This window comes from Bacillus rossius, chromosome 11 (assembly GCF_032445375.1).
Source record: "Bacillus rossius redtenbacheri isolate Brsri chromosome 11, Brsri_v3, whole genome shotgun sequence".
NCBI lineage: Eukaryota > Metazoa > Arthropoda > Insecta > Phasmatodea > Bacillidae > Bacillus > Bacillus rossius.
This window is the reverse complement of record NC_086338.1, coordinates 50,185,271-50,210,372: the sequence shown is the minus strand read 5'-3', so window position 1 is coordinate 50,210,372 and position 25,102 is coordinate 50,185,271. Positions and strand designations below refer to the sequence as shown.

Here is a 25,102-nt window from a genome sequence, read left to right as displayed (position 1 = left end):
ACTAATTAACAGAAACAAATATAATTAAAAGAATTTACAGATAAATTAACATTAATTAAAAAAGGCGTAAAAATACGTGAAATAAAAACCATATAAAACTAGAGACCAGCAACAAAAATAAATTACAAGTAAAAATGTGGCCCTGCCGGCCACAATGTAATTTCTCTAAATAAACAAAATTTTATAAATTTATTTACACAGTTTTATGAAGCTGCTCAGATTTTAAAAAAAATGTTATGTGAATATAGTACATATAGAATCAATGACCTTCATACAACTTGAGTATTTTACACCAATTATAATAATTAGGTATGCTCTCCCAATTTGGGTAGTTAAGTAATTGATACACTAGAAATAATTATTTTGTTATATTTTTTTATTACATACACAAGGGACACAAAATGGAATTATGAGATCAATATTGTCGCGGGTTGAAATTTTGCAGGGTTGTTGAAATCAAATTTAGGGACTTTACTGACGGGACTCTAGGCTGGCTGCTCTGTTCACTCGTCAGCGCAAGTGGCGTGACCATGTAATTGGGGCACGGGGCCGGCGCGGCGCGCTGCGGGCTTGCAGAATTTTGTTTGTTTGTTTGGCCGCGCGCTGGCGCAGCCACGGGCCGCAGTTACTGGGGCGCGCTGTCGTAACAAGCCGCGCGGTGTGGCCTGCACATTGGGGTAGAGGGGGGGTAGTCTTCCCAGATGTTCTAGTTAGTTGTTTAGTAAATTTGACTTCAATAACGAGCTTTTGTTATGGTAGGCGCGGCAGGGCGCGCGAATTTAAGCGCAAGTGAGTGATGACTCGGGGCTCACTCAGGCGGAGGCTATGCGTCTCACCTGTGGTCACGAGTTGTTAGTTCGTTCGTGATGTAGGAATTCAAGCTTTCGGGCGGAAGCTATGGTCGACGCCAGAGGCCACGAGTCGTTTAATTTAAGTTAGGTCATAATGTAGTCGTCAAGCTTTCGGGCGGAGGCTATGGCCCTCGTCAGGGGTCACGCGTCATAGTTTTTAAAATGTAATGTTCGTTCGGGATTTCAAGGGCAGGAGAGGCCCCTACGTTATTTTTTTAAAGTAATCGATCAAGAAAGGCTTTTCGGAAAATGTGAGTATGGACTTATCTTTGTTTTAATTTTAAGTATTAATTATGATTTGAGGTATTCGGAAGGACTAGGGAAGTGTTTAGTGAAGTTCTCTCATTCTCTCTCTTGTAAGGTCGTTCAATCGTTAAGGAAGTAAAGAGATTATTGTTTTAAATTGTAATCCCGCTATTTAAATGTTCTTTAAAATGATGTTGAGTATTTGACTTTAAGAATAAAATAATTTTAATTAAGTATTATGTTATTTTGCAAAATCTCCTTAGTTCAGCTCTCACCAGACATCCTGTACGGGATGACGAACCTATGATCCTAGGTACAGTAAAGTATTTTATGAAGTTAAGACTAGTTGATGCCAAGCGAGTTGTTTCTATGTAAAGAGCTACGATTCTCGCCCCCCCCCCCTCTGAAGGTGAATCGTGACAGAAATGGTGGTGGCACCGGCTAGGTGCCACGTGACAATATGTTTAACTTATTTTGTACAGTTATACATAAACTTGTCTGATTCATACATAATCTCACAATAATCTCTTGCATGAAATCTTCTGTCATAAGTATTTTTCAGGTGAATGCATATATAATATCATCGTATGTGTTGTATCAGAGTTCTCTTTTGCTGGACTTAGCATGTATGTAATTTTACAACAGCACCTTTGTTACTTTCTTCGTAATTAAAATATGTATTTACTAATGCAAAGACGATGGAACCACACCATTTATAAAATAAATAACCTATAAGTGTGGAGTGATTGCATCATCAGTAGTACATAGCTATAACAGTGGTATAAAACTAATGCAAATATTTACAAATTGAATAAGTAATGTTAGCATAAACATAAAATAACTTCAGCTTACTTTTAAAAAAATTTATAAAGAAGTTGCAATAAATATCACATGTATAAATTCACCTTATTTACTATGTGCTAACTAAAATATAACCATTAAGGTTGTACCTTAAAATATCATCAGGTTTTTAGGTAATAAGTTTTTTTTTACTTTTTAATCAAGTTAAGTATGTATTTAAATGCCAGTTGATACTTAGCTTGCAGGGATATAAATAAACACTTTTATCTGTTCTCTAAAATCTAACATAATTTTTTTTTTTAGCTTTTTAAGTTTCTGTTTGCTGTACAAGAAATAAATTTTATAAAATCTTGTGTTTCGAGGATAAAACTATGCGTTATATGCTTCATGAATATTACTTTTTATATTCACACCACACTACACTAGTAAAGTTTAAAGTCTTTAAACAACTTAATAACTGTTCCTAAAGCTTGAAAAAGAACGCTGACTAAGCTAATGTCATCGGATTCAGACTGTCTTCTTGTATGTTTGTGTTTGGCGATGTTACAGTCATCTTCGTCGTCTTCGTCAGAGAAACGGAACGTGTCGTCGTCATCTTCGATAAGGTGGGATCTGTGAGATTCGTCGTGGCGGCGAACATCTGGAGCCTCGAGCGGCGCGAAGTCAGGTACAGTCTCAGTGAGCTCGTCTTTCTTGTCTTCCTCGTGTGCTTCTTCTTTGTCATTGCTCTCGCCCGCAGGATAGGCGTAGAAAACCAGACGCATCACCTCCTCCGTCTTCGCCGTTTCCGACATCTCTTTGGAATCATTACTTTCTGTGTTGCTGCTACCAACAGTATTGCTTTTGATGTTAATATTTCTGTTGTTTGAAACTTCTGGCTTAGTGTGATGTATAATCTTCTTAATGTTGTTCCTGTAATCTCTGCTTTTTCCTGTAGCATATGTAGACCACTGATCACTTAAGGATTTAGGTTTCAATTTGTGGATTGCGTTCGTGTCGGCGTCCTCTGTGTTTTTTGATTTTCCTAAAATTGTTAGTAATCCAGGAATATCATTAAACTTAATTTTAAATGGATTCGGACTTGGCATTTTAACTATATGCTGTTGACTGTGTGTATTTTCTGTAGTTGAAGTTTCTGTGGGTGTAGTTATGTATTCGTGTGTTTCACCCGAACTGACAGATCGTCTGAAACGCGTTGGAACGTAGATTTTTTCAGGAACAACATTTTCTTTTAGTTCTTCCTTGTGTTTGTCCGTATCACCCGCTGGAACATTGCTGGTGTTCTTTGGTTTTGTAATTTCCGTTTCGTTTTCTGCTTCGAGTTCAGTTTCCTCAAGTATGTGTAAAAATTTGTCCCAGTTTCCATCTGGCACGTTTTCGTTGGGTATCACAACATGATCGCCTTCGTAATAAGGATAAGACGCATCAAATATAACTTCTTCGTCGCTATGCTCGGGATCAAAACCATCATCCTCTTCGTAAATGTCAGGATCGTGTACTTCAAACATAAATGGCAGCAGCTCGTTTCCACTCAGTTTCTCATCATAGTCGCTACTGCCTGGCCACTGGTGATCGTCCACCACGTAGGCATTTCGACCAGGCCTGTAGACCGAATAATCCTCCAGGTCATCAATCATGAAGTCATCAGGATGTTCGTTATAGTCCATAAACATTCCTGGCATGTCTGCTCTCTCGTCAATACTAGGATAAGGGTATCCACCTATGTTTGAAAAAATCAATGGTTCATTTGTCTGATGCACGTAGTAATGCAAGTTTGAGCGTAACGGTAGCGATTCTCTTGCCGTACGGTGCTTTCTTCCCATGTCCAATGGTGTCAAGTGCTGAGAAGTTGTGTGCTCATCAATGTCATTTTCTCTCCCAGCTTGGTAGTCTGGGGGAGGAATGACCTTGTCCATTTCCAGGCCTGAGCCTCTTGCTGGAACCCCTTGAATGGTGTTCATTATGTATGATGTGTACGCATTTATTGGTGCCGGGTGATAATATCTAGGGTGCAGTTGTAGTGTGTCGCGGTGAATGCTTTTAACTTGCTTGATGTTATCGTTGTTGTATCCCCGGCCCGCTACGTGCACGTTGTCTTCTGTTTCGCTCGGTAATGCTCTGTCTGTTATCATTCCGTCTGCCGTCGACGGCATTTGGTTTTTTTGCTGCAGTAGGTACCGTTCGATGAAAGTTTCGGTGCTGAGCGATGGGTTGAAATTTTCTTCTGCCCTCGCATACCCCGTGCTGACTAAATGCAGAGGAAAGTGGTTTTCATTCAGGTCTGTGGATTCGCCCTCATCGGCAAACTGGCCGAGCGCTTCCCTTAATCTTCTGCGATTACTTGCACTCCCACGTTCGTGAGAGCCTGCGCCCGCTCTCGCCAGGAGTCTTGCTCTGATCCGTGCGCGTCGCTCGTTTAGAGCTCTAAGCCTCTCTTCTCGTCTCTTTGCGATGTCTGGAAGCGCACGCGACTGTGATAGTGTTGGCAGCGACAATCTCATGCCCGGAGTTTCACCCTGCATTCTAATAACCCTGCCAGACTTAAAGTTGCCTTTCTTTTCCTCTCCTTTATCATTGTTGCCATCTCCGGGGTTACTTTCCTGTGTTTCGGAAGCTTCTTTGAGCCCTGCGACTTCCGTGTGCAAACTCTTGTGCGTGTCAGTTTGTGGATTTGTGGGGTCCTGATCGGTGCCAACTGTTGCAGTGTTTTGGTTTTCTCCCGAGGTATCGCGTGGCTCACCAGAACTGACTTCTCTTTCCGCACTCTTGTCGTAGCTGGCAGTATCTTTTGTGGTTTCTGGAAGTGACCTCGACTCTATCGCTGTAGTTTTACCATCATGTGAGGCATGTGTGATTACATCCGCATTTCCTGAAGTCTGCGTGCTCAGGTGTTTGCTATCATCTGTGTTTTTCAGCTGTTTTTCATTCATTGGAGCAGTTTTAAGTTGCATGTCTCGAGTTTCTTTCGAGCTACCGGGAGCGTTTTTGTCTCCCGATGAGCTCGGTGGTTGTGTGGGTGATGTTTCTGACTCCTTTGCTGTATCATCAACTTTGCTTGTCTGGTTTTCATTTTCGATCACTGCACTTTGTGACCATTTCTCATGTAATTTCTTTGTAGTTTCGTCTGAAGACTGAGTTGGATCATCATCGACTGGTTTTGCTGAATCACTTGTGATGTTTCTTACTGTGCTTGGTGGGAATTCTTTTTTATTCTCATCACTGCCATCTTCACCATCAAACGTCATGGAGTCTTCCTTGACGCTTGTGATGACTAAAAAGGTTTGTTCTTTGTGTCCATTGGTGAAAGTTTTATCAGGTTGCATGGCACTGAAATTGTTTGTGTCTGGCACTTTCTCTTTATTTGTATCTTTGCTTTCAGTATTTTCTTTGGGAATTGGAAGTTTTATACGGTTAAATGTGTTTTCATTCATGTTTTCCCTCTTCCTACTCAGTTTAAAGTTTTCAGATGTTTGGGAATAAGTTGGGTCTAAATTGCTGGGAAATTTCTCTGCTTCTATGTTCAAGTTATTTGTATTTAGTGGTTCGTACTTAGTTACATTGTTTAATGTTTTATTGGTAACTGGGACTGTTGTGACTCTGTCTTCATCATAACCATAAAGTAAAACTGTTGAACTATTTGTATTGCTTTCAGTGACATTTTGGTTTATTATTTCACCAATCTCTGTTGTCATGTCAAGGAAACGTTTTTGTATTTCCCCCTCTGTTTTCAGAAGTGATTTATAGTTTCCATCATCCAGTGTGTGTGTATTTATTGTAGTTGTTTCCTCTTGTACTGTGATTTTCTCTGTAACACTAGTGGTTATTTCAATATTTGGTATTTCTTGAATTTGAGTCGCATGTGCCAGTGAATTTCTTTCTATTTTTTCTGTTTGGTTTTTGATAGTATTTGTTTCTTCGCTTGGTTTTCCTTCAGAAGTACCCATGAAAAGTAGGTTTTCGTTTAAACTTGTCACTTCTGCGCTCTCAGATTGCTTTAACTCATGTGCCGTGACACTTTGCATTGGTTCATTTTGGCCGACATCATTTGTCACTTCTATTAGTGAGTGTGTTAAGCCTCCAGATATTTTTGCTACTGTTGGATCATCATTTTGTGCTTTTGAATGGTAAGTGTCTCTCAACTGCAGTATTTTATCATTGTAGTCTAATACGTCAAGATTTAAAAATCGTCTGTCAGAATGAACGTTGGGTCTCTCCGAATTATCTTCTTGTAACTGCTTTGCTTCATCTCTTTTGAACTTTAATCTTGAATTGGCACCGTCAGCTCTATAGTATTCATAATACGGACGCAACCTTTCAAAAGCTGGCCTCAGTTCAAGTCCTGTAGGTCTCCTGAACGCCTGAACTGTCCTACCCCTGCGTAAGATTTCAGGCAGTAAGTCCTGTTTTGGATGTATTCTAGCGAAAATAAGTTCTTCTAAGTATGCCTCTCTGTCAGCGTCGTAATCATCGTAATCAGACAAGTATTTTCTTAGTGCTTCAAACCGAGGTACCAAAGGTTCAGTACGTCCATAATAGTTTCTTTGTTTGCCTGTGGGGTGTAAAACATGTGTGATGGGTGTTTGTTTGTATTCCAGTGGCACAGATCTTGGAGATCTCTTTTTTTCCTCCAACATCTCAATGGAGAATTCTTGAATGTCAATATTTCCATCTTGTTTATCTGTAGTTTTGTTGGTATCTCCCCTGACCACTTTCATTAAGTTGTGCGTTGTAGAAGTGGCACTAGGACTGTCTAAATCTTGCTGAGTGTTGTGCGTTTGGCTTCCATGCATGGAGACATTCAACAGTCTTTGACAAGCTGTCATTTTGTTTATTTCACTTTGCTTTTTCAACGTGTAAGAGCCATCCTCTTCAATGCTGCTTGCCAGGGTCCTGTTGAAGTTTACTTTCATCATATTTCTTGGTGCCTTGTCATTTTTTTCATTGATAGACGTAATACCTTCAAGAATAAGTTTCGATCTGTTTTCCTTGATAGAAGAAATACCTTCAAGAGTCTCGTCATTTTTTTCGTTGATAGAAGTAATACCGTCAAGAATAAGTTTTGGTCTGTTTTCCTTGATAGAAGTAATACCTTCAAGAGTAAGTTTCGGTCTGTTTTCCTTGCTGTGCGAAAAATTACGTGCATTTGGGAATGCAGGGTTATCGCCCAGTAGTGTTTGTATGATGAATGCTGCAATTGGTTTCCCAAAGTCATATCTGGGCTGGCTGATTTTGTCATCGATGCCAGTGTTCTCATTTCTGTTTATTTCGTGACCCATTATATCTGTTGAATTTGACTCTATTTTTTCCTGTTCGCTGTCATTGTTCTCATAGAGGTTTCTGATTCTTTCACGCTCCCCATCATGCCTCCAATTCCCATTCATTGTATTTTCCCTCGTGTTGTGTAACAAGAACTCATGATCGTTATTTTGCGCTGGGTGTGTAAGAAATTTTTGATTATATCTTTGATCGTTTTCATTCTTTCCGTCATCATTATTGTAATGTTGCCACATATTGAAGCTGTTCTTGGCGTATCTCGGAGGAGGGTGTTGCCACATCCTTTCGTGTGAATTATACGGAATGTACGAACGCAGATAAGGTGGTGACGTCCTCACATAAAATGCTTTCTTTGGATCCTGGCCTTGTGGTGTCTGTTCATCTCTATTTGCAAAACCTTTTGTTTCCCACAACTCACCAAAGTTTTCATACTTGTTGGTTTTCATGGTTGGCGTCAGTTTCACATCCTCGAAAGTTTGACCCGGTTCCTGGAAATACTGCACTGCGTCTTGTCCCTCTGAGCCAATGTGAGCAGCAAAGTTGTCTTCTACCACGTAATCAAAAGGGTTCTCATCGTCGTCGTAGATGTAGTCTTTGCTGTAGTCGACAGTCTTGGAACTCTTGCCTCTCACGGGAAGCGGATCACGCTGCCCAAATTCTGTGCTGTAGGCTCGCCTGTGATGTCTGGAGAGTTGTCTGTCCTCCGTGCTGTAGTAATCTTCCGGGTTTGCGAGAGACGCCTGGATGTTGGTCCTCATGTTGATTTCGTCATCATCTGCTTCTGAGTTTTTAAGGCTTCTCTCACTCGAGGGCAGCTTGATGTTACTCATGTTCAAAACACCTTTTTTTATCTTGTTTGCGATAATCCGACTCTTCACGGAGTGCTGCGCTGGGTTGAACAGTTCGACGCTTAGGCCTGGAATTACGTACGGCCCATTTTCCGCCGGTGTGTACCGCTTGGATCTTCCCGAGATCCTCTTCCTCGTCTTGTCGTTTTGAGGTTCTTCAGAACTACCCGGTTTTTCCTTGTTTTCCCTTCTTCTGCTGTTTAGTGCACCTAGCCGTGGCCTCACGTTGTGTTTCCTTCGCTGTCTCCTGAGTCCGCCGATCTCGCTGTTGGCCAAGTCCGAGTTCTCCCAGTCGTGCACCGCTGCGAGGTCCTCGAAGTCTAGCATTTTCCCGGTTACCGGGGCCATGCAGGGTCTCACCTTTGCGTTCGGAATCACCCAGAACCCGATGGAGTTGGGTGGGATCGTGACCGTGATCGACTGGTCGGTGTGATGTATCGTGGGAACGACGATCGGCAAACTGCCGTCGGGATTCAACTGCAAAGGCTGGCCGTTAAGAAGAACGTCCCTGCACAGAAAATAAAAATACTTTAGTAACACTTTTTTATGTGTTTAACATTGTATTTTTCATACATCAATGAGTGTGTACTGAAGAGTGTATCTAAATACTGTAATTTTAAATGCAGTGTGGTCTATTGGAGACAAATTGGAAAACCTAGAATAGAACTGGGCTCGGACAAGTCCCCATTAATAATTCTGTTTCTTGTGTGAACCTTTTATACATACTGCTGTTTAAAGATAATTAGTTTGAGTATTCAGAATTCAATAATAGTTTTGTTGCACTCAACTATTGTGTGCAAATATATCCTCTTTATTCATCAAGTGAGCAATGTACTTCAAAATAAAATATGTAGTGCTTTCTGATATGCAAATATTTGTTTTTAATTATATTTAAATTATTTTCGATCCAGAAATAAATGTCCCTACATTGGTGTAGCAGTGTTCTTTCAGTTCTGTTCACATACTTATAAATCATTCTAAATAAATGTCATAATAACAAAACTTTGCATGCCATTCAACGTAATAGTCACTTTAAGCTGGTGAATTGCATGTTCACGTGAAGCACATCAATGAAAACATATTTTTTTTTTGCTTCATAATGTTAAATTTTTGATTTTCAAAATTTTTAAGTCTGTTCAAAACCATACAAAATATTACTTTGTACTTAGTTACTGGAGTAACATAATTTTTTGATCATCTGCCATCCCAGCTGGTGTTACCCTTCCAGCCACTGTTTGGGATAGGACCATCGCTCATCTGACAATGTGTTAGAAGACCTGGAGCCAATGTTATCATTTAACCCATGTGGATATGTGGAAGTTGTAAATGGCGACCAATACAGGCATCAGCCGTAATGAAAAGTTTACCTTCTCTGAAAGTATGTAGGCCTATGTACTACAGGTAGATAACCCTACTAAAACCGGGCTCGGACTGGCCCAACAGTTAATCCATGGAAAAAAAATTACTTTTGAATGAGGGAGATGCAATTCGCGCTAAATGAAGTCAGACATAGTCCTGTAACAAGGAATGATCTGTTACCCTTGCAGTTAATAACAAATATAAACTAATTAATGATAATACTATATAACAAGTTTTACTGAAACTTAAATAAACAGTTTTTTTTTTTTTTTTAGGAAAGTGCTAAAGTGTCATGCATGTGTTTCGCAGTAATTAAATATAACCGTTAGCTATTTTCATTCTTTTTTCTCATAATATTCCATGCCTTCTGATAATCCAACCCTTAAAGAGATCCCTAATAACCAGTTGATTCAGAAAGGTTGTCTGCCGATCACAAAAGTCACAAAAAAGTACCGAAAATAAACAGTGATGGTAGCTGGAGACTGTTGTTTATAGTTTTCAGCACATGCCTGTGAATAGTAGATATATTATTACACATTGAAAAAAAATGACCCTGTGAAGTAATTTTTTGACTGAGCAAAGCGATGTCTCAATAACAACTAGAGTGATCGGCGTTTGTATGTAGTATGTATTTGTATGTGACTTTGTCTGATGATAACTTTTGAATCATCGATAGAATTTTAATAAAAATTTGTAGGTTGGCAGGTATGGGCATCAGAATTTTTAAGTTTGTGTACGAGCAAAAATGGCTGAGGGGGTTGTGATACATTTAATAAATACACTCTTAGCGTTCAAAATCAATCTCATTACTTTAATTTTTGGCTTGGAATCCTTAGTCAGGGTCGCAACAACGACAAGGGTATTTTGCCCCCCCCCCCCCCCCCCCCCTCTGAAACCTTGAAGTGGGGGCAAACAGGGGCAAAGAAAGTGCTGTGTAATCAATTTTTAGATAATAAAACTGCTTAAATAGCACCATTTTCCACCTTGAAATACAAATTTTCCCGGGGGAGGACCCTCCGGACCCCCTGCTTCAATAGGAGGATCGATTATTCTTTATAAAAAGGTATAATGCCCCCCCACCCCCTTTTGGAAATTTAGTTGTTGCGCCCCTGTCCTAAGTGGATAAGTGTTCTTAAAGATAATGATACTGCTTGACTCAAGAGCGAAATAAAGTAGGTACATAAAAAGCAATTAAATGTGACTGAATTTAATTCCTGGGTCGGAGCCCAAAGAAAGAGGTTAGTGCTGTACTTGGGGGCGAGCCACCGGTGAGACTGGATTCACCTGGAGTCGAGGTCGGGCGCGGTGAGGACGTACTGGTGCACCTCCTCCTCCCCCCCGGGGCCGCGCCCCCACGACGTGGCCTTGAGCGCGAGGCTGGCGCTGCCGTCCAGGTAGCTGACCCCGAACACGGTCACCGCGCCCCGCTCGTAGCTCGGCGTGGCGCCGCCCCTGCTCCGCTCCGCCGCGCAGTGGGCGTACAAGCGCAGGTGCGTGCCGTTGCCCTGGGACAGCCTCGCGTCGAGCACGGCACGGCCCACCAGCGACTTGTGCAGCACGGACGCCCAGTACTCCTGCGCAGGCCACCCGCTCGTTCCATCGGTGCTCGTCACGCCTTTGAATATATATACTGTATAGAAGTCGCGAGCGGATAGGATTTACTCTACGTTTTTCAGGAGCGTATGATGAGCAGCTTGGGATCTTCACCGCTGCAGTGCGCTGCCGTAACGCCCTGTATCGTCTTAGGTCGTTATTTACACGTTAGAGCGCAGCACTGTCGCCCGCTGTCATTCCCCCGCAACCCCCCCCCCCATCCATCATTCACTGCAGCTCAAGGTCGTTCAACGGGAGGGGGGAAGGGGTGTTTGAAGAGTTCGACACTTGTCCGCTAGGGACCACCACAAGTCGATGCCCTAGAGATGGTGGCGATTGCGGCGGTGAATTAACCAACTACCTCATAACCGTATTAGAAATTTTAACCTGGGCTGGCGACTTCTATACAGTATGTATGTATGTATGTATGTATGTATGTATGTATGTATGTATGTATGTATGTATATATATATATATATATATATATATATATATATATATATATATATATATTCAAAGGTCATGCCAAGCGCGGCTCCAGAAGGAGGGGGGGGGGGGCTGTGGGGGCGACAGCCCCTCCCGAGACCAATTTCATTGATCAGTGTATATTCATGTTTACTTAAATATCTAATTTCACATGTTGAACTTTTATCTCATCAAAAGTTGCACAGAGCTGCCAAGGTTCTGCATTTGAAACCTGTAATTTTGTAAATAACATTCCAAGGCCAATATCTGACCACTTTCGTTTTTTTTGCAACTGCGACCATTTCTTTGTGCGATAGCCCCTCCCGAAAAGTCATCCTGAAGCCGCCATTGCGTCACGTGCCCGCGTACCGACGAGGACACGGCGGTCACTCTCCCGTGCTTCTAAGAACCAAGAGCAGGCAAGCACTACCTGAGCTGAAACGGCAACAGGCAGGCACATCCGCGATTGGCCAACACACGCGAGGCAAGAGCGCCTCATGCCTGCAGAGACCAGAACGAAACAGAACAAGTACGAACATGTATAACTGAACACAAAGAGTAAATATACGCAGAGAGAAAATAATCACAATGACAGTGGAAAATACAACAACAACAAAAAAAAAAGAACAGGGAACAAGAATCAGTGCAATGAATCTACCTTAGCGGCAGATAAGACCGGCAACTTCAAACCCTAGTTAGGCCGGGTTGGATGGCTTAGCGGCCGCCCTGTACTCCCTTAGTCGAGAAGCCGTCCACTCCTTCCCCCGGCTTCCCCGTCCCAAGTGCACGGACCCATCCGCCGCAAGAACATTGAGAATCAGCAAACCACAAAGCAGTTTGCAGGCTTTCACTGCTCTTGTTGCGAAACAGGGTATCCATGTTCTGGAAAAGTTTGGGAAGTTCAAGGAAATTTATTTTAAATACTGGTTAAAGTCATGGAAATTCCTCAGTGATAGTAATTTGAGGGTAAAATGCCATTCTCCAGTATACCATCACCATGACTGTTAAAAAAAATTTTTTGTTGGTATTTTTGGTATATAATCCAAAAAAATAATATAAAATGGTAAATGCAAGTTTCTGTTGGAAAAATAAATAAAAAAGTTTAGCAAGAATTAAGGTAGCTATGGGGATGTGGAGGCTGGGTTTTCTTTCATTCAGAAAATTGCAAAAATATTAGGGATGGACCAATCAAATCCTCAATCACCATCAAATCCTTAATATTCGAAGGATTGGAACATTCAAGGAAAAAGAGTTGAAGAAAAATGTTAGAGTAAATCAAGTATATTAAAAATTTCAACACTGATAACCTCTGGAGTTTACAAGGTAAATTTTTTTCTTCATACATATCCTGTTACCATTCCCCAAGATATTGTACTTTTAACATGTAAATATATAAATAAAACTACAATTTTTATTGATTCTGGAAACTTAAGTTTGTGAAACAACCATTTAAAGGGTTGAATGTTTCAACACCATAGTTAATATTTTATTTTATTTTATTGTACATTATTTTATTTGTGACCTCTGACACCTAGATTCAAGGGGTATATTTGAGGTACTCTTCTAGGATTCAAATTAGAGATATGGATTAGAGAAAACTGGGATTCGGCCCATCGCTAAACAAAATACGTAAACCTTTTTTAAAAAAATATTGAGGCAAATTTGAAATTTTTGGTTTGGGAAATTCATAGATAATTTATTAAAGATTTGTGTGCATATCGTGTACAAATTCTGTTGACTGTCAAGTTAGGCACGTCGCAGTGTTAGTGTGTAGGCAGGTAAATTTAGGTGCACTCTACCACTGTGATAAGGCTCAACCTTGACAACCAAGATAATTTATTCAAAAACATAATTCATTGTCACAGGGGCAGATCCATATAAGTTTTCTAAGAGGTGAAAAAAAACAAAACACAAGCTAATGTTTAAGATCCATGCTGTACTACTTGAATTAGGTTTATTTTGAGCCATGACCTGTTTCATTACGTTTACACATGCGGTCTATAAGTAATACCTAATCAAGGCCAAGATTTTTTGTAAAAAGAGTTCGAGACTTGCTGCCACTTAAAACACTGCAGCATCGTCTGTCTGTGTTTCATGTTCGGCTGAGTTTCTCCGAGATGCTTGTCTACTGTCGACACACCAATCACAGGCTAAAAAAAAAGGCAATGGCTTCTGTCGCAGAAGGCTGCCAATCACAAGGTAAAAACCGCTGTTCGGGGCATACCTTGTGCAGTCTTGTTTTTTATTGGGGAGGGGGAGAGAGAGATTTGTTTCTCTTCCTCCCCCCCTCCTCCCACTTATAGCTGCTACTGCACTGGCACAAAGTAATGCTACATTTATCATGACTTATTATGTCATTATGGTGGGTTTTTCTTTCAGCTGACATGCCGGACTTTTGTCTTAGAATCATGTGGAGTATTTAATGGTGGAGTAAACTCAAAAATTTTCCTACTGGTTTAGGCATAAAGAGAGAGAAATAAACTATTGCAACACATACATTCATAGACATACTACAATTTTAACATGGAAAATTTTAAAGACAGGACAACTACTATGCAGTCAAACAGTAATAACATTAGACAGCAAATAAAATTAGACATTGCCCCATACATGAATTTTTAATTATAAACTGGTCATAGTATATTTTTTAACTAGTATCTGTTAAAAATTTTCTTAATATTAAGTAAAATCACGTTGGAGAAGAAATTATCAAATTTTTTCATGTGAACAATAAGTCTATATAACACATCATTTATTGCTAATAGTGAGAGACCGGATAATTTCGCGGATTCATTTCGCGGTAGGCTGGACTCCAAACTCGTACACCTTTATGCTGAGTCAGTGATTGGACCACCGTTTATCTGAAGGACTCTAAGCCAATGAAAAACCTTCAACAAAAGAAGTATCAAATCACAAGCATCCCAACTAACGCGTGTCACGAGTCAGTATCCAATGAGCAGGTGCAATTTATCCCAGTACATAGAGGATCGTGGAGTTTATCCTAGAGGTCATTAAAACCGCAAATTTTTCCAGTCTCTACTAATAGTTCAGAGTAAAGGGTGGTAACAACTCTTAAACGTAGGAACTTAAAATTACCTGTATTATTTTCAGTTAAATAGATAAATATTCAATTTATGTTTGAAACAGTTACTTACATAATCAGCATCTAAGCTGTTCCTTGTTAATAAATAACTTAGGAGGGAGTGTGAGGAAATGAAGGAACCAGGGGGTTGCCTGGTCGGGCGCACGAGCTCTGAAAGAGGAGGGGGGGGTCGATCTTGTCTGCCGGCCACCTTAAGGGGCCCGCCTCGTCAGGGGTGTATGTGTGTTAGTGAGGCGGGATGATAAGCGCGACGCTCGATGGGATTTCCAGCGCGGTATCGCCTCTAAGCGCAAGGCCCTGAACTGACGCGCAGTCTTCTCGTCGTCACATGATAGCTGTGAAATTTGAGCGGTGACCGTAACAATATATGGCCGAGAATTGAAGATAAAGGTGTAATGCAAGTCCCTTAAGTGCTTTCAAAAATCTGTACCGGTAGTTTTACGCCTAAAAATTACTTTTAAAACATGCATTTTAGCCATTTTAACTCTTCTAAAAATACAGTTTAAAAATTTTATCCGAAATCAAAAGTACTTTTCGGGTCTCAGCGAACTCTTAAATGCTTTTCGTAAGCAGACCCCGCTCGGATATCTCGAGTGGTTTTGAAATCGCGTTGTTCTTCCCTGAAGCTCTGCGCACCGTGTGTTGTGTGTCCCGGGTGGGCGGGGCCCTCGAGGGAGAAGAAGGGAATGGTAATGTGTGTGTGGTGTGTGTTCCCCCCTCCTCCCACCCCCCAACACCCCGTCCAGGTCGGCGGTAGTGGTAGTGTACCGTACCGGCGACGGCTGCGACATGATGGGGACGCCGAGCTTCTTCAGGAGGACGTCTGCCCCCAGCTGGGCCGCCGCCCCCAGGTGCTGGCCCCACGCCAGCGCGTCCTTGAACCGGCCCTGCGAGCCACCGTCACGCTCCGACTCCGCTGCAAGCAGGCGCGGTCAGTTCTGGCGTTAGACACGCTCAGGGGGTCGGAGAAGCTTTGACAACACAAAGTAGGTAAGTTCCAATAATTCTGCTTCAAAATACGTAAATTTTTCCTTCGAATTTTGCTTTTTAAGGAGGTAAGTTTAAGTTTCAGGATTTTATTATGATACAACCTTGTCTATTTAATAGCTTAACTCTCAATGCAGATTTTATGTGTCTTGGATATTAAAAAATATTTTCCATAAAAATCACATGTTGTGGCTGCTGAGATACTTAATTTTTAAATTATAGTGGCACACTTCTTACTATGGTTATATCATTTTAGGTTATTAACTTAAACATATTTAACTACTCTTACATTACAGCCACAGAATGTGGCGTCATTATATTCCATACTGATATGTTTTCAAATTATGTAATCCACAAGTTTTTTCTTTTTCTAACCAAGCTCTCTAATTTAGAAAACAACAGTTTGTTCTTGATTGTAAAACCGTCCATTTGAGGGAACAGAGGTTGGTGGAAAAATTATATACGTCCTTTTAATGTCAAAGAAAAAAATGTTAGGAAAATGTAGTGTTTATTCATCTGACCTACCTCACTTTCTTTCCCCCTTATTTTAATAAGCTGCATGATGTGTTGGCCATGGCCTAACTCACCTATCCAGAGGGGCTTCTTGTTGAACGCCCGGCCAATGGACTTGCGGAGCGCGCTTCCATCCCAGTCGAGCGCGTCCATTAGCAGTTCAGCCTCTCCGGAGTTCTCGAACCCGCTCCTGAAATGTCTGGTCCGGAAAATCACCAGCAGTGAACGCAGATAATTTGTTACTTATAGGTAGGGGGTATGCATATTTCCCGAAAAGATTCCGAGACCAGATGAAAGCCAAAACAATGTAGCACCGTCTGTGTTCCGTGATGGGTTGGGTTTCTTTCAGGTACATGTCGATTGTTACAACACCAATCACATCAGGTCAGTGCGGAATCAAACGCGTCCTGAGTGGCTCGGTAAAACAAGGCGACGACTTCTCTCGCAGACGGCCGCCAATCACAAGGAAGAAACCGCTGGTGCGGGTGCACCTTGTTGCAGTCTAATAGGCGTTCAGATCTATTCGCGAAAAATGCCTGCCCCTACTAATAGGTACTTGTTGAGGCCTTACTACACTCTCTAAAGGCTTGTTTTGCTCCAAACCTGAAAAAAATTAACTGGAACTTAAAACGGAATTAACATTTTTAAGATGAGTTGAGTTTTTAGTTCGACTAGTTCTACGTTCTGTGGATACACTTAGAATTGAAATGAATGTAAACTTGACGTAGAATTAACTTTTAAGTATTATTATTTTTTTATTTTGGTGTCTGAGCTAACAGATAAAACAAAATTTAACAAAAATACAACCAGGAAACACAAATCACACTGTATACTTTTCACTTATTGTTCCTGGATCATCATCAAAATTTCATAACATCAGTACATTTAAGTTTTTTGTGCTCTGCAGTGTATATAAACTAATTTAACGATGCAAAATCAACTCTGTTGCAGTGTACGTTAGTTTTGTTTGGTTTTAGTTTTACCTCAATTAATTAATTTAGGTTGTGCCTGAGAAAAATAATAATATGGCTGCAAAAAAATCAACTTAGTAAAGAACTAACCAAATGAGTGTTGTATCACTGAGAATCCTAGTAGAAAACTTAAACTTTAGTGACAAACTATAAAGCTAATAGTTCGGTTCTGAGTGGAGTTAATTGAGTACTTTTTAGTTAGGTTTTTCAGTTTAAGAACACCACTACACCTTAAGAAACACTTCATTAATAGGGAAAGATTATACATATGGTGAATTGTGATAAAACTGAAATAACATCAAAAAGCATGACACCAAAATTCAAATCAACACACCACAAAGCACCAAAATGGAATTAAAAATTAAAATCATGAAACTAATCAGCATTTTCAATCAAAACTTAACTCTAATGACAATTACCTAATCGTTTAAATATTAATATCAACTAAGTAATGTAATTATTTAGCAGGATGTTTGTACTACAATTTAATAAAAAATATTGGAAAAAGTTTACTATTTTTAATCTTGCAACTGTTATTGGTCACTCTTTGAACACACTTTTATTAGCTTCATACATATGTATGTTAATATGTAACGGAAACTTTGAACATGATTTTGACCCCCTTCAAAATGTCAGCTTAACTCGATATTTAGCATACTTATCAAGGACCGATGACAATTCAATATTTTAAACAGTTAGACCCGTTATCCTTACTACGATAATCAGGATTAGCGATTTTTTGTTTTCCTAAACTAGATAGCGCGGCTTGTCTGTGTCCGGACTAACTCACGTAGGATTCCCCATAATAGTTCATTTGTTCTCTGTGAGTTGTTTTGTTATTTAAATTACGACCTTATAACATTTCTCAAAACATGTTGGATTAAAGACCTTTTTTTAATTTTATAAACATTTTCAATATAATTTTTATGACTGACGTTAAAGATTAAAATGTGTGCCGTGAAGGGTACCCCACATTTTAAACAGCTGTCCTCTTCAGGACCGTTGAGAAGAAACTAAGGACCCAGGGGCACGTTATTTTGTCGGACCCTCTCCTTGGTACAATTTTAACCCACAATTAAAAAAAATTTTAAAAAAATGTGAAAACAGTAAATGTGTTGCTGTGGCCACAACTACTGTTGTACATCTGACTTCCCATAAGTGTTTAAATATAAAAATGCCCCAAAGAGTTTATTTCAAAAATATTTTTTTGAAGTTGTACTTCTAATGCGACTTCCAACAAGGTTGCATTAAAACGTTATAACGCTACCATGGAGAATGACGCTACCACGGAGATTTTTTTTTTTTCCATTTCATCGTTTACTCTCTTCTGTGACACGTGCCCCTCTGGATCAACCCCTCTGACCCCACACATCTTGAGAAGAGTGCTGATGCAGCGGGAAACACCCCCCCCCCCCCCCCTGCGACAAATGTTATTTCAATTTTTTTTTTTTCCATTTCATCGTTTACTCTCTTCTGTGACACGTGCCCCTCTAAATAAACCTCTGACCCCACACATCTTGAGAAGAGTGCTGATGCAGCGGGAACCCTCCCCCCCCCCCCCCCCCCCGCACCAAATGTTTATTTCAATTTTTTTTTTTTTCTTTTTCATCGTTTACTCTTGTGTGACACGTGCCCCTCTGGACCGCACACAAGGTGAGAATAGTGCTGATGCAGTGGGGGGGAAATACATAAAATGCATAAAAAAAAATAACTAACACAGACTACAATATTACATTATACTTACAATGAAATCATAACATTATTAGGTAAAACTATAAGAAATAATAATAAAAATAAACACAATACAACAATATAAATAATAAAGCTTAAATTTATACTCGGTTTAAGGCTAAAATCCATAGTTTCGCAGCCACCAGGAAAATTATTTCTCCCATGAATATCATTGTAGGTAAACAAACGTAATAGACATGGTTTCGTTCTTACGGGTGCCAGGTGACGGCGCTCAGCGCGCCGGAGGCCTCGCCGAAGAACCCCTTGAGGAAGAGCGCGTCCCGGCGGGCGGAGAAGCGGGTGACGTCGGGGGCGAGCAGCAGCGACCTGCGGTACCTCGGGAACACGTCCAGCATCCTGCGCAGCTGGACCGCGTCCCGCCCCAGCCGCGAGCCGGAGAGGACCCCCTCCTCCTCCCCCTCCTCCTCCCCCTCCTCCCCCGCCTGCCGCAGCTCCTGCAGCTCTGCGGACAGAGAGGGAGAGGGTGACGCGTTACCAGGGCTACGCATTCGCAAATACGGTAAACTCCCTATTACCCGCGCATGCTGCGAAAAAAATACCGGCACACAAACAAATCTGTATTTCCACCACAAGTGAGCAAATTGTGAACTCTGCTGACGAGTGCAATGCGTGCAGTATACAGTGAAACGCTCACAGACCTTCTCGGAACTCACGCAGTAGGCTGGCGTGCATCACTATTTTTTGTCTCTGTCACGCTTCCTCTCTAGTCGTACGGTTGAGCACTTTCATGTTCACGATACTGAAATGTAGGTACTCATTGTATGTTAATTAATCAGAAAATACTAAAATTTTAGCATCATTTAAAAAAATTTTACTGTCGATTGTAACTTTTACTGTGCATAAATTTTTAGATTTTTAAGTTGAAATTGATGTTTCCTTTTTTGTTTCCCATTACCTGCTCTTTTGCGGATTATCCGCGATTTTCACTATCCGCGTTGGCCCAGCCACTTAATTTCCCGGATAATCGGGAGTGTACTGTATACACATATGAGGAGCTTTCGTGCAAAACTCAACATGTCCACCACCAGTAAAAATGTAATGTTTCACGTGTTTCGAGACCCTTTTTTTTTCTGAGGCGAAGAGCACTACCGTCTCACAACGATACGAAACCCCAACATGTCCCAAGTTATTTACAAGTATGAAGTATGGGTTGTTTGTGCAAAAAAAAGGTCTCAAAAACATGTGAAACATTACATTTTTACTGGTGACGGACATGTCGAGTTTTGCACGAAAGCTCCTCATACATATATATATATATATATATATATATATATATATATATATATATATATATATATATATATATATATATATACATTTACAAATATGCATATATTTATATACATTTATATGCACATACATATATATAAAGCCGAAACAACATTGAAAAGCAGCTCTGTGCAACACTGAACACCGAAATGCAAGTTAACATGACGTCGTACCGACGCTACCCTTAAGCCGGTTTCACCCGATCAGTGGCAGGTTGCCCTTTCGGAGCGCATCCTCTCCAAACCCCGGACGAGTCAAGTGAGAGCTCCGCCACGGGACCTAATTCGATGCATAACTTATAAACATAATATAAGTACAATGATCAGTCCCGTTAATTTCAATCACCACCAACACTTTAATTACTTAGTTAATCAATGCGCATCAGTGTAATTACGTGTAAACAACAGTCGTCCACTGACTTATATTTTCAAACAGTTACTTGCTAGTTTGTCATATATCAAGCCCTCAGCAATTAGTTTCCAGATACTAATTTGTAATTAAGTACCTGGAACGATTTTTTTACTTAAACTTATAGTTGTAAGGTGATATAAGTGTCTTGGCGCGCGGCGCGGGGTGGTGGGGGTAGCCCGGAAGCTACCCCGCGCGGCGGCCATCTTCCGGCAGTCTTCTCCAAGCTCAGGCCCGGGGCGCAACTAACGTTCCGTGAGCGGCCATCATCTTTGAATTCAACGATCACTCATTCTGCCATGTGAGTAATTACCCCAAAACTTCCTTTTATTAGCTGCCCACGTGTCCCCGAGCCCTTTTTCCGCGGATCCGGGACTATCCCGACCGGCTTAAAGAGCATCGAGTGCAACTGCGCCACTGACTCCACTTGCGGTACTGGCCGTCTCCAGTGAACTTTTTAATTAACATGTCGTGCAAATGCCTGCCGGTATCACGAGCGAATAATTTGTAACGCCAAGCTTCGTAACGCCATCACGCGACCCCCCATGGTAACATACGGCACTGGCCGCCTCCAGTGAACTTTTAACCCGCAAGACTGCCGCGGAGTTAGATCGTAGCGTAATAATTAATTAGTGTTTTCATTGGGTAACCCGGAACTTGTACCGTGTACCAACGTAACTTGTCATTCGTGAGTAACGACTAATAAAGTTACTCAGAAACGTCCCCGTGTGTAATTTCAGGGTTCTTGTAATCCCATCAGCCAGGCATGCAACCCCCTATATTGCTTAGGGCGTATCCAGCACCAACACAGTAAGTTCGTCGTCATCGTAAGCCGACTTATCTAGCGGACCACGCTGGGGCAGAAAGAACCCACGATTCATCTCATGGTCTAGTTCAGGCTAGCCTGGCGCCCACCGGACATTCAATCCACATACACGTCACTGCAACCCGCTAGATATTCCCCCTCAGCTCCCACAGAGAGACGGGCGGCGGCAAATGGCGCCCCTGCGTGGTGCGTGACAAGAAAAACGAAATCAGAAAAATTCGAAAAATTCGCAGGAAAAGTAGGAAATTACGACGGAGAACGACCATTTTTAGAAAGCGAAGGGCGAATAGTCGCGGGCGTGACGTGGAAGGCAGACAAAGGTTTTTCCACCCCCCACCCCCTCAAGATTCAACATTCCAGCAGGACGTGCGACGCGGGCGGGCGACGTCACACTACCCCCACTCCGCGGCGACCGTTTCGCTCTCTGCTTTGTGCGGTGTTCCGGGCATTCCTCCTGCCCACCGTTCGTTCTCGCTCTTCGCTTCACACAGCCGGCGCGGCAGCCCCTTCCACCGACGATTTGGATCGGCGCGCGCAGCCCCAGCTGCCACCATTATCGGCCTCTGTTATATGCGACAGTCCGGGCACCTAGCTCGCGACCCGGCGTAGCGCGCACGCGGACACGCAACAAAACAGGCACGTACAGTGCGTGTCATCACACGGCCACGCATACGAGACGAAAGTTACGTGTTAACACTAGACATCATGTCATACCAGGGCGGCGGATTACCGGCTAATATGGATTTATTAACCGGACCGGAACCCGCCTGGGTACAATTCCTAAGTGGAAAGGGGAAAACGGAACCCACGACACAAGTTAACAACGGACTCACCGCGCCCGGAGCGACGGCTGTTTGCCCAGCGGCAAATCACGCCGAACACGTGCCCCAGTTACAAGACACCACGCGGTACATACCTGACTGGGCCACGGTGACCACACTCGCACGACCGAGCACTGGCCAGGCGATGTCGCTACCCGAATTCGGAGGGGCCCCACACGAGGACCCAAGCATGTTTCTCGAACAATGCACATCGCGGCTAACGCATAATGGCACACACCCTGCCGAATGGGCGGAGAGGGCCAGCGGGCAGCTACGCGGCGCGGCGCGGACTTGGTGGACCAGGTGGGGGCGCTTCGGAATGCCGTGGTCCGAATTCGCCGACAGCTTTACGCACCGGTTCGATACCGGATGCCCACTCATAGACTGCTCGGCGCAGTTTTATGGGGTTAGACAGCGAGAGGGTGAAGATGCGGAGGCATTCGTAGCCAATAAGATCAGGCTGTTTCGGCGAATTTCGCCTAACCAGGATCCCGCCCAAGCACTGCCAGTCGTGACCAAACTGCTTAGGGACGACCTACAGCCATTCATGCGGCTATACCAAACCACGTCCGTCGTGGACTATGCTCGACAAGCACAGGCCACGGAAAACAACCTCGGCGCCGGGAACCAGCGTCATCAGGCGTCCACGACCCCGCGACGACCTTCGATACTACCCCCACCGCCTCAGGCGACGCAAGATGTTCGCGGGCACGAGGAGCAGTCACGCGGGACAGCCGGACGAGCGCCAGACGTTAGGGTAACCGAAGCCCGGGCCCCCCAGTGCAGGTTAGGTTGCCCGCGCGGCACGTTCCATTGGCACAACGACTGCCCCCGGAGGAACGACTCACCCGGCCCACCGCCACCCACAGCACGACCGGACCCGCCCCCGCAGCGACAGACACCCCCGTTCGCCCCCACCATGTCGGGAAACGGGCCCCGGGGGGACCATTACTGAGTCCCCCGGCCGTGGCACCAGCTGTCCCGCCGAGCGCCCATCAACCCCTACCGACCCTGGGGCAACTGCACAGCCTGCCCGCCGGTCTTATGCGTGTGCTCGTGGAGGTCAACGGACACCCAGCCACCGCACTGATCGACACCGGAGCAAGTGCGGTCTTCGTGCGCCCCAACCTGGTGCCGCCTGGCACAATGCACCCGGAGCAGGGCGAACTACGCCTGGCCACCACCGCCCACACCGGACGGATGATCGGCCGCGCGGATATCAAGGTAAGCCTACGGGAGCTCGACACCAGGGTAAAGGCCATTGTAGTGCAGGATCTGAACGAGGAGGTCGTGCTGGGCATGCCGTGGTTAATTGACCAGGACGCCGTGCTTGAGCTACGTCATGCCCGACTCAACCTGGGCCGGACGGAACGCTACGTGGCTTACGCTATGGGACAGACGCCCGTGCCGGAAGGCACCACCACGACGTTAGCCGACATCCGTCATAATGTCCCTCCACAACACCAGGCCGACATAAACCGAGTGCTGTCGGGACGACCGGGCGTCTTCATGACAACAGGCCCGTTGAGACGCACCACGGTGGCAGAACACCGTATCCCGACCACCTCTGATCAACCAGTGTACGACCCACCACGAGGTTATGGTTTCCACGAACAGCGAGCCATCCGAGAACAAGTCACTGAGATGCTACTGAGCGGCGTTATCGAGCCATCACACAGTGCCTACAACTCCTGTGTCGTTCTGGCCTCCAAGAAGGACGGTACGAACCGGTTCTGCGTCGACTTCCGCCCCCTGAACGCCGTCACTGTTAGTGCCCCGCCCCCTCAAATCAGCGTCGAGGCCGCCGTGGCCGGACTGGGGAAAGCGTGTGTATTCAGCACGCTAGACTTAAAGTCCGGTTACTGGCAGGTGCCGATACGGCGCGAGGACCGGGAAAAAACGGCGTTCACGGTACCCGACGGACGCCGATTCCAGTTCCGAGCCATGCCCTTCGGACTGAAGTGCGCCCCAGCCACCTTCCAGACCATGATGACCAGGGTCCTGGAGGGCTACATCGGGGAGTTCGCCCTGGCATACTTAGATGACGTCATCGTGTTCTCGGAGTCGTGGGAGGACCACTGTCGACATCTGGCGCTGGTGATGGAGAGACTGGCCACCAATCACTTGACCGCTAATCCCGCAAAGTGCCACATTGGGGCGACCGAAGTCGATTTTCTGGGACACATAGTTAGCGAGGACGGCAACAGGCCACAACCGGGTCATCTCCGGCAGATAGCTGAAGCGGAAGTGCCACGCACGCGCAAACGGCTACAGCAATTCGTCGGTCTTATCAACTGGCTGCGAAACTATATACCTAATTTTTCGCAACGGATCGCGCCGCTTACAGACTTGTTGTCGCCCCAGACTCGTTATCGATGGACCCCGCCCGCCCAACTGGCCTTCGACGAGATAAAACAGGAGTTCACCCGATGCCACACACTAGCGCGCATAGACCCTGACCGGCCCTTGGTCCTACAGACCGACGCCAGCGCCCTCGGAACCGGCGCTGTACTGTTCCAGGTCGACGACCAAGGGGAGCGGCAAATAGTGGACTATGCTAGCGCTAAGTTTGGGGCAGCCGAAACACGCTACCACAGCAACGAACAGGAATGTCTCGCCGTCGTGTGGGCGATTAAGAAGTACCGCCCACACCTGGAGGGCCGTCCGTTTACGCTCCGCACGGACAACCGCTGCCTCACCTGGCTGCATACCATGCAGGGGCGGAAGGGGAAACTGATCCGCTGGGCACTGCTCCTACAGTCCTTCGACTTCGTCGTTGAGCACGTGCCCGGCGTCGAGAACCAGCTCCCCGACCTGCTCTCCCGTGAACCCGACACCAGCGAAGGGGTGGTGGATGACCACGACTGGGAAGACGTCCTGCCCCCAGACTACGCCACGGCACGAGGCGCCCAACAACCCGCCTACGCTCAGAACATCGTAGGCGAGGCCACGGACGACGCGCCTCCGAACACGGCCGCCGACGTAGACCGCCGCGTCTTAGAGGCCCAACAGCGA

At 44.0% G+C, this 25,102-nt stretch overlaps 1 protein-coding gene across 2 annotated transcripts in view; it reads right to left on the bottom strand.

Moving 5' to 3' along the window:
- Positions 1-358: 358 nt before the first annotated feature.
- LOC134536950 (uncharacterized) overlaps positions 359-25,102 on the bottom strand; it is a 56,040-nt gene continuing 31,296 nt past the window's right edge. Inside the window, exons 5-9 of one of the 2 annotated variants that reach the window (XM_063377060.1) lie at positions 18,956-19,205; positions 16,115-16,239; positions 15,314-15,456; positions 10,664-10,953; positions 359-8,528 (exon numbers count right to left, since the gene is read on the bottom strand). In XM_063377060.1, coding sequence (XP_063233130.1) covers positions 2,321-8,528; positions 10,664-10,953; positions 15,314-15,456; positions 16,115-16,239; positions 18,956-19,205 — 7,016 coding nt within the window. In that variant the 3' untranslated portion in view covers positions 359-2,320. The remainder of the gene's footprint in view (positions 8,529-10,663; positions 10,954-15,313; positions 15,457-16,114; positions 16,240-18,955; positions 19,206-25,102) is intronic. The other variant, XM_063377061.1, reaches the window with a different exon arrangement.